The 10,516-nt window shown below is 39.9% G+C and overlaps 1 protein-coding gene across 1 annotated transcript in view; it reads left to right on the top strand.

Moving 5' to 3' along the window:
- The first annotated feature begins 1,795 nt into the window (after positions 1-1,795).
- The window catches only part of BMT2 (base methyltransferase of 25S rRNA 2 homolog), an 87,494-nt gene continuing 78,773 nt past the window's right edge, over positions 1,796-10,516 (top strand). The window contains exon 1 of the mRNA XM_047850181.1: positions 1,796-2,063. Within this exon, the coding sequence (XP_047706137.1) occupies positions 1,904-2,063 (160 nt within the window). The 5' untranslated portion in view covers positions 1,796-1,903. The remainder of the gene's footprint in view (positions 2,064-10,516) is intronic.

The raw sequence follows: 10,516 nt of genomic DNA, 5'->3' as shown, positions 1-10,516 counted from the left end.
GTGATGTGTTTCCAGGTGACTTTTACTCTCCCCCCCCCCCAGCTTTTTTGAGATATAATTGACACATAATATTATGTAAGTATCAGGTGTACAAGATCTTGACTTCATATGTTTATAGATTGCAAATGATTACCACTACCAAATCAACTACCATTTCCATCCCATTACATAGTGACCATTTCTTCTTTGTGAAGAGAACATTTATCATCTTTTCTCTTAGCAATTTTACTTTACTCCTTTCTGTGTTTTCCAATTATCGTTCAGTGTACATATTTACTTTTAAAAAGGACCTTAAAATTCATTTGCTACTAGTAGCAGGGAGGAGAGTTTTTTATTCCTTAAGGACAATTCAGAACAAATGAAATTTAATGCCCTCTTCACTATGGTTGTAACTTCTAAATATTTCCACCTCTTTTTGCCTCCTATATATGTTAAATTATGGAAAGAGCCAAAACAGTGTGTCATTTAAAGCTTCCCTTTCTTCCCAAATGAAAACACTTCAGATAAGACCACCATATCCTCAAGTTATTAGGCATGTGTGTGTAATTTCATAATTATAATTAGTTATTTTGAAGTTCACCTGTATTTGATCTGCCTCTTCACTGTGCAGGTAGGGACACACCTTCCATCTTTATATTCCACCAATCTTCTCCGTTCATTTACCCCCTTCCTGTTCTTCCTATGTTCTGGAGAATGTGTACAATGCTTTGCTCTTCAGGGTCTTCGTTATTCAGTCAAAAAGTTTTTGCAACAATTTATGAGAAACATCATGTAACCAACAACTTCAGTTCAGGGGTACCCTACAGCCTAACACAATCCAATAAGAGCTCTCAGCCTGTTGAGCAGCAGCCTCAGTACCACCTCGAGAACGAATACAGTCTACCACTCCCTGGAGAGCAGCATTTCACCTTTCTGGGACAGAGATCAGCAACCACACTCCCTATGAAGGTATAGGTTGCCAACCCCACTTAGGCACACTCCCCACAGACTTACCCACCCACTTAAAGGACAGGAGAACACCCAAGCCGGTTTTAAAAGCACTCAGTTCTGATGCAAATTAAATCAGGGCAGGCTTCCTGTGACACCTGGGGTCCCCACATAAGTTCTTGAGGGCATGTGCTGTGGGTTCTCCATCTTTCTTTCCCTTTACCCTATTATTTTCTATTGATTTTCTTGGGCCTCTCCTTTCCTTATTTTCTATTTCCTTCGCCCAGCTCTGGCACTAGAGGCATTAACTACTGCCGGCCCGTGAATTAAGTCACCACTTGGTAGACTTCTCGTGCCAATGAAAGCATCTCTGCTTGGGTCCCTCGAAATGTAAAATTCCTGGGCGGTCGAGTCATCTCAAAAGCACTTCCCAGAGCCAAAGACAATCTACAAGCGACAAAGTACAGCAGGGGTTCAGGTAGAGGACCCTAACCGCTTCTCGCTAGAACGCAATTCACTTGTGATGAACAGCTGGAAGACGCGAGAAGGCTGGGCAGCAGAACGTAGCCCAAACTACAACTCAGACGCGCAAGCGCGTGGCTGAGAGCGCCTGCGCACAGAGCCCGGCAAGGGGCGGGGAGCAGAGAGGGGCTTTTGGGTCCAGCGCTCCCACTGCTTCGGCTTCCCTTAGCCCACAAGCCCTGCCTCCTCCAGCTGCTTGCGGTCCCAAACAACCGGGTGCGCCGCCAGCGCTCTCCGTCAATTGGCCCTTGGCTTTTTCCGTTTCCGCCCAGCCCTCCACAGTCCACCAATCAGCTTGTGCGTTTGGGTAAGGGGCCACCTCCGAGGCCGACGCTTCGGTTCCTCTGCCTCCTCCGGCTGCTGCCTCCGCTGCTGCCACCTCCTTCCCCACCTCCTCCGTCAGGCGGGCGTCTGCGGGGGCCCGAGGGGCGGCGGCGGCAGCGGCGGCAGCGACATGGAGCCGGAGGCCGGCGACCGAAGCAGTGCTGGCAGGCACAGGGCCGGGCCCCCGAGCACTCCGCCGCCCCGGGAGCAGGAGCGGAAGCTGGAGCAAGAGAAGCTCTCCGGGGTGGTGAAGAGCGTCCACCGGCGGCTTCGCAAGAAGTACCGGGAAGGTAAACAGCGAGCTTGAGCGAGGGGGGAGGGGAGGCCTCATCGCCCCCAGCCCCTTGTCACCTATCCCCTCCTCCAAGGGGCCACCATTACAACCTGAAGGAGCCGCACGTCAGCCCCTGCCAGTGCAGCTCTCCCAGGCCCGGACGCCCCCTTCTCGGTCGAGTCTTCAGTGGCGTCTGGCGCGCTCCTCCCGCCCCTTTTTCTTTTAGGGCCCTTCAGGAGAGTTCCAGGGCTGTGCAGGAACTGAATCCCCACCCCTTCCAATCCCTTGCCCCCCCAGTCGGGGTGCTGAGGTTGTTGTCATTACACACAGAGACGCGCACACCCCCAGGAGAGGTGGCCGCAAGGCACGAGAGAGGTGAAGGTAAAACACGAAGGCAGGTAAAATCTGTTTGTGAAGACAGATTGAAAGAAGCCTGAGTTGCCACTCGCACCCTCGCGCTTAACCAGCCCGTTCGATTTGCTGCCCTCAAAGACCCCTCTCTTGTGGGTTTAGCCAGGCGGTGAGGGAGCTTCCTCGCATTGGTTTCCAGGGCTGCGAAGTCAGCAGGCCTTTCTAGCTGACTGGACTTCGCCTTGTTAGAAGGGGGAGGGGCGCCATCCATCCCCTTCAACCCCCGCCCCCCGCTCCCGCCATTCTTCAAAAGCTTGATCTTAGTGTTTTTTTTCGGCGAGGTAGGAAGAGATCTGGGACAGGTTCTCAAAATACTATTTGGCTTTGAATAGTCTATGTAACCGCCAAGCCTCCTAAGGACACAGATGCCAGTGAAGCTGGCCATCGCTGGGGACCTAGCCCTATGGAAGATCTTAAGCAGAAGAAGCCTTTAATAGCTCTTGCTTCTGCCTGAGGGGTGTTTACAGTTGGAGTGTACGGTTAGCCTTGGTGTTTTTAAATACAGGCTTTTTTACAGAGCTGTTTTATAAGATCGGCATTGAAAATTCTGGTTTTTCGCACGCTCAGGAGAAATTTCTTCTCAGTATCAAAATGAGGGATAAGCTACTTGCCCTCACTTTAGGTGAATTGCAAACTGGAAAACCTGCAGTCTTCTGGTGTTTTATACTTCTTTAAATTTAGGATTAGACGCAAAATTATGACAGCGAAGGAACTGGCATGTAACATCATGTTACTTTTGATTTACAAACACCTTTCAGTTACTCGAGAAGATTAAAAAGTGTCTTTTGTACCTTTGGATGTAGTTAATGTGTTTCATTTTTCAAACTTTAAATTCAAAGTTTTCCTCCCTTGGCAACTCAAGCCTAGCTTTTAAAATAACTGCTTGAATAGTCATCCTCAAAGATGGCCTATAGTTATTGTTCAGTAGCTAGCAATAGAAAGAGATTTATCAGACAGAGTTAAGATGTTGAAATTTGTTTTTTAAAAGAATGTTTTAACCCCCAACCCACAATTTATTCAATAAAATGAGTAGTTGTCATGGCAACCATTGCATCATTCTTGATTTTCAGAGAATGCACTTACATAATGGCATTCACTGTAGATTGGAAAAATCCACTGGAGAAATGAAATAAATGGACACACTTTTATCATGCTATTTTGTATGACTTTCAGCAAATACGTCTTTTTAAAGAAAAAATGACTAGCATATAATTGTTTCCATTTTTACCTTTTTATAATATTCATTTATTTATAAATGAATAGGTTTCACTTAAATCAATACACTACTAGTTTGTCATCATGTCTTTAGGTGCTGTTTATACTTGATTAGTTCCCACATGTTGAAACATGTCTTTAAACATGAATATTAACCAAGGGAATATTTGTTCATAATGAGAATTGGTAGTTGGGAGTTACCAGAGCTAGAATAGATACATGTAGTTCATAAATGAATGATCTAGTATGCTTCTGGGCAGGTGAAGCCCTGATGGGCTGTAGATATTTGAGTGATACTGTTCTTTTAGCATTTTAATGCCCTGAATTCCATCAGTGATCCAGAATTCTCTAGGCTTTATTCCATTGATACACAAAGGCCCATCAGTGAGCTAGCAAAGTAAAAGATCCTAACGAGCATGCCCTTTCTTCTTTAATTTCTGACATGTAGGTCAAATCTTAGTTGTGATAGAACAAAAATCTGTGAAAACGCCATCTGTGGGAAAGTCTAATTATGCACATAATCCCAAGGAAATAATTTTTAGTGTTTGCCTTTGAGGTTTTTAGTATTGTTACAACACTGGTGGTCCACAGTCTGTAAACATATTTTGCAAGTTCATCTGCAAGTCACCTGTGGTAATGAAATAATAAATAGCGCTTAGGTGCTAGGTTAGGTTACAAAGGCTTATTTAATCAGTAACTGTAATACCAATAACTATGGAAACTATACTCCTTTTATAACAATATTCCTATCAGAAAATGGAGTGATAATTCCAGCTTAGAATATTGGAATGTTAGACTAGAAGACACCTTAGCATTTATCATGGATTCCCAAATATGACTGATCAGTAGATTCATCGGGGGTGCCTTTTGGAAAATTCCTGTCTTCATCTTGGATATATACTTTCACAGTCCTTATCACTGAGGCCTGGAAATTTGTCAGCCAGATTTTGGAGTGGTGATTTAAACTAGTTCCTTCCTTTTACACTTGAGTGTGCCAAATCCCAAAAATATTAAAACAACTTGCTTGAAGTTTGGATAGTTCATCATTAGTACTGTACATATTTTATAGGAATAATAGTTTTTTCTTCCCAGTTGCACACCTAATGGTGACCCCAGATGTTGGTGGAATGGGAGAGAAAATGGAAAGCAGGAAGTAGCCCTAGAATTTGTGTTGGGTAAAAAAGATGTAAATTGATGATAATGGAGTAATCCATGGGATGGTTATGATTAGCTGAGTTGGAACTACATGATGTATGGGGCTTTAGGGGGAGAGATGTCAGGGAAGAAAATAAGTGGGGGTAGAATGAAGAAGGAGGCAAAACATTCACAGTAAGGACAGGAGTGAGCACTGGATAACAAGCGTAGGGTTGGATAATGTAGTTTTCACTTCCCTTATATCTGATACTCGAATTGAAAATGAAGCAGGAATAACAATGAAAGTAAGATTTTCCTGCTGTGGTAGAAAAAGATTTCTCTCCATCCTTCCCAATCCATTTATCTACCTGATGCCTGTTGATGGGGATGAGCAGGCTTGGGGTTTGAGGGGGTAGTGGATAAAATGATAGAGACTAGCAGGTAGATTTAGTGTACTCTTTCTTTTACCGCTTTTCCCTCTCTACTCCATTTACTGCTTGTCCTTGGTCACCACTTAGAGATCCTTTGCAGTTTTTTACACATTGAGAATTGGAGATAATTGTCAGTGTTCTAGGCCATGCTGATGTCTTAAGTAGTTACCAAGAGGAAATGTTAGGGAAATGTCCAGTAGTGGTGATGAGAAGGGGTGTTTCTGGTCTCAGCCTTAGAGATAGGGACAGTCTTTTAGACTGAGTTTATATAAATGGAAACATGCTTGCAGATATAGGTGTTTTCTGTCTTTGCTGTACAGAATTTTAAAAATTGACATCCATGTAAACTAGAAATATTTTAAATGTATCATAACAGTTGTAGACAGCTTCTTAATGAGAAACAACTAGTTTTGCTTTCCAAACAGGGACTTCATTGTTAAATCAGATGTGCCTGGTGAGTACATACCTAATTGAGAAGTGAAGTAGAAGCATGTATATTTTCAGTTGTCTTTCTATTTTTTTTTTCCATAATCCTGTTCTTACGATGATTATTATTATGCTTGGCATCTTTTTCCAAACTTAAGGTATTTTTGTAAACATTCTGAGAGAATGCAGTTGTTAGAAATAAAAGTGTCATTTCCGTTCCATTTAGTTTTGATTTTTTAACCCATCTGTGAATGCTTTTAGCAAATTTCATCAATTTATTCACTCTCTGAATTTACTTATTCTTTATGCCAAAACAAGTTAAATAGTTAATTACATAAACCCCATGAAGCTTACAAGTCAATCAGAGAAAAGTAAAAATACATATTAACCTGTTAACAGTGGTATTCTCAAGGTCATGGGGTTATGGATGATCTTTATTTTAGTTTCCTATATTTAAAAAAATCAGTGTTATTAGTAGCAATGATGATATTATAAAACTAGTTAAAACAAGACAGATTCTTACTGACACTGAAACAGAAAAGAACACAGATAAGGTTCTGTCGACTAAGTCCAGAAAAAATTTGTTTCAAAGATCGATAGAGTGCCTGGGTGGCTCAGTCAGTTAAGCGTCCGACTTGGGCTCAGGTCATGATATAGCGGTCCGCGAGTTTGAGCCCCGTGTCGGGCTCTGGGCTGATGGCTCAGAGCCTGGAGCCTGCTTCTGATTCTTGTCTCCCTCTCTCTCTGACCCTCCCCGGTTCATGCTCTGTCTCTCTCTGTCTCAAAAATAAATAAACGTTATTAACAAAGATTAACAGTTGTGAGCAGCATATTAAGAGTGAACAGCTAAATTGTCTAAATAACATGTTTAATTCTTATTGATTACTCAAATCCTTCATAGTTGGAGACAAAGGGTGAGCTAGAATAACAGTTTACAATAGGCTGAAAAGTACATTTGTGATTGTTATTCTTTAGCAAACCCCTCAAACGAGAGAATTGGCACGGAGGAAAAAAACCTTTGAATTAGAAATAATTTTAAACTAACACTAAAAGGTCTAAAAATGAAAGAATGAATGTAATGTTAGTGTTTTTCCTGAAACAAAGTTTTGAAATTGTTTTTAAAATTGGGATAATAGACTTTTTAATGGAAATTTCCTAATTTTTTTTCTTCTATGGCCTTCAACATTTTTTTAAAATACTGACCAACTCCTTAACCCCAAGAAACTTTGAACAGATTTTCTTTGTTTTACTTTTTTTAAGTGACGTTTTACTCTATTTTCTTTACATTTTTTTTCAGTCTCTCATTCTGATATAGAATTAGAAAGTGCTGCTTTGTGATAGAATCTTTGTTCAGTCAGCAAAATAAGGTGAAGACTGTCCACAGAAGGGCTTGTTAACTTTGTCCTAGGAGAGTTTGAACTGCCATTCTAGCAGGGAGAAAAAAATGAAAAGAGTTTAATGAGTAGTAACACTAAAAGATTAAGAGACTATTGACTGATAAACAGTTCACTGAGATGCACATAGTAGATTAGCTATTTAGTTTTGTTATTTTTATTCATCTTTGTAGTAAGGTATGTTTTTAGGGGTTTTGTTTTTGTTTTGTTTTGTTTTTTTTTACATTTCAAAAGGTACAGTAAAAATTAAGTAGGTCCTTTTGGTTGGTGTAGATCCTTTTGATTGTTTTGTGGAAAAAACCTACAATAACATATGCAGTGGATCTTAGCCTTGGTTCTGCATTGGTATCATCTGTGGAACTTCGTGGAACATAGGCATCTGTATTATTTAAAAGCTCCATAGGTTATATCATGGACAGAGCAGTGAAGGAATGCTGATCTAAAGTATAAAGTACTATAGATTAGAGTAGGAAGGAATCTGGGAAGAAAGGACTTCACCTAGGAGACTCTTAAACTAATCTGATTTAGAGTTACTAATAGCATAAATAACAATAGTAATCATGAAAACAGAGAAAGTTATATCAAAGACTTTTTGAAGGTCTGAGTGAGCAGTTTTAGTGAAAGTAAAAGGGAAGAGTCAGAGATGATGTCAAGGTTTGTTGTTTGGGAAAATATAAGTACCCATTTTCATCCATTTTAGAAATGTATGTATGTTGGGATGGGGGCAGAGAGAACAGAGTAGACAGGCAAGTTGAGAGAGATGGTGTAAGGGTTTAGTTTGGAATATATCCTTTGCAAGTGTAGGATTGGAAGCCCTCTTTGTGGAAATTGAAGTTTGAGGGCAGATGAACTGCCCAGCAGAGTGATGATAATTTATAAGTGAGGACAGATCTTAAAAAACAACCAGGTGTGTCCAATTTTATGTAAGTAAATGCTCCTCTTTCTACCTTAAGCTCCAATACCACAGTTGTGCTTGCCTTTATTGTATTTGTCACTTATCAGTTCACTAACCTGTCTTTCCATTAAACTTCGTTCTTTGAGTAGGACTCTGCCTTTTGTCTTTGCATCCCAAGCACCCTGCCTTATAAATAAGACACACTCAAAAAGAAAGAAGCTAATATAGATATTTCCAGATTGTTGAGTTCAATCTTTTATATTCATATTTTTAAATTGTAAATTTTGGGTACAATTTTTTGTAATGAATTTATTGTCTTCTTATATTAAGTAGTTAGATTAATTTTACCCTTTTAGGGGTGCCTGGGTGGCACAGTCAGTTAAGCGTCCAAGGCTCAGGTCATGATCTCACAGTTTGAGCCCTGCATCAGGCTCTACACTGGCAGTGCAGAACCTGCTTGAGATTCTCTGTTCTCTCTCTGCCCCTTCCTCGTTCATGTGCGTTCTCACTTCCTCTCAATAGAAATGAGATTTTTGTTTAAAAAATTGTTCAGACTATCATTATGAACATCATATTTTTCTATAAGTCAAACTGGAGATAGCAGAGAATATAGATATTGTAAAGGGCCTTGCCCTTAACATTTGTTATTTGTTGCATCAACTTGCCTTATTTTACTATATGCTGTGAATTCTTTTTCTCTTCTTATTTGCTACTCTCCTTTCCCTACCCACTGATTCCCACATACCAGTGTTAACCAGAGATTAAGAAAAAAAGTTTTGCCCACAGAATTATGAGAACTAATAAGGATATTTTAATGTGTGTCTGTTTGTGTTAGTATTAGAAGATGGTAATAATTTTGTGTATTAGTGTATATTTACTTATATACTCTAACTTCATAGTTAAAAACTTTGCAACCCCAGTACCAATCTCATAAATTCTGGGGGTGAAATTTGTACAAGTTGCAAAATCCAAACATCTGAGAACCACTGATAGCACTAATTTATTGTGCTTTAAGTGTAGGTATATTGATGCCTATTGCAAGAGTTATTTTAGAATAGATGGCTAATCACCATACCTTTAAAGGGGCATCTGAGTACACCCTGTTCTCATTTATACATAAATTCCTCTAATTAATACAGAAATTCCTAGTCTCGTTTATACAGAAATTAGTTCTCAGAAGGTTGTTCATAAGTCCTTTGTTTACACTAAATAAGTAAACTCTGTAATTGTACCCATACCAGTAAAGTTGTTTTACAAGGAAATAGTAGATGTTGATTCCATTGATTCTGACTCTTCTTAATGCTTTTCATCTCGTGTGTGGGGATGTATTGAAAGAGTTTTACATTTTGAATTAACTACTTTTATCATAAATATGTTTATAAAAAGAGAGTGCCCCAAACACAGGATACACTGTTGACTAAATTGTATTTTTAGGTACTGAGTTTTATCCATGCAATATTTTGTTTTTTAATGAAATTTGACTCTTCAGGTTGCCCCAAGCCTTGCTGACCTGTATATTATTTCACCAGACATTTGAGTTTACAGTCTTGCACAGACCTGTGGTTTTGAGCCATCGCTGTACAGTGACTTTGCTTGGGGAGCATTAAAATACATGACCAGTTCCCACTCCAGGTCATTTAAATTAAACTTCTGGTTGATTCCAGTGTGCAGCCAGAGTTGAAACCACTGCCAGAAATCTAACAATGCGGTTGTAGAGACTAAGTAACTGCATTTGACTGACAGAAGACCATTTGTTTGTGGCAAGTAGAGTCAGTGTACTTTGCTCTGGTGTCAAAGCTTTGTTCATATCTGTGAAAGTTCATAAATCAAAAATTTGTAAAGAGAGGCAAGGCGGTATGGTGGTTATAAGCATAGCTTTTGGCACTTGACTGCTAGGTTTGACGTATACCCTTGAGAAGTTTACTTAATCTCTCTGTACCTCAGTTTCCTTATCTCGTAGAGTAAAATATCTTCCTCAATGGGTTGGTATTAGAATTAAATGAGTTAATATTTGTAAAGTACTTAAAACAGTCTGTGCAACATAGGAAGCATTAAATGTGTTAAATACATCATTTAAGAAATACTAGAGGTGTATCATTAGCTACACTGCCTGGGTGCATTTAACAGCCATAACATTGAAGATTGGCTGGTTCCTGGAATTTCTACCTAGATTTCTCTGTAGTCTCTTGTTCAGTCAGAATGGCTGTAAAAACAAAGGTTTTTTTGCCCCCCCCTTGCTTCTTATATTTCTATTTTTATGTGAAAAAAATAAAAATCATTTCCCTTAACAGAGAAATGACTAGTCATAGCATATTGGGTGTAAGATGCAGGTTTTCAGGTGGTTCCTGTGTTTGAATCTCAAGAACTGCTTCAACACCACACACTGTGGATGTTTTGTTCCACTTTGGGTGTGTCAGTATATCAGGTGCTCAAGAATGCTGAGAAGCTCCTTTAACTCTATTTGTGAAACAGTCTGGTCCTAAACACTTTGTTAGCCTTAGAATGGCCGTTGAACTTGTTTCCATTTGGTCATGACTTTATCTGTTTACCTCATGTTAGAGGA

The sequence above is a fragment of the Prionailurus viverrinus genome, chromosome A2 (assembly GCF_022837055.1).
Source record: "Prionailurus viverrinus isolate Anna chromosome A2, UM_Priviv_1.0, whole genome shotgun sequence".
Lineage (NCBI taxonomy): Eukaryota > Metazoa > Chordata > Mammalia > Carnivora > Felidae > Prionailurus > Prionailurus viverrinus.
The sequence above is the reverse complement of the archived record's forward strand: the minus strand, read 5'-3'. Positions and strand labels throughout refer to the sequence as shown.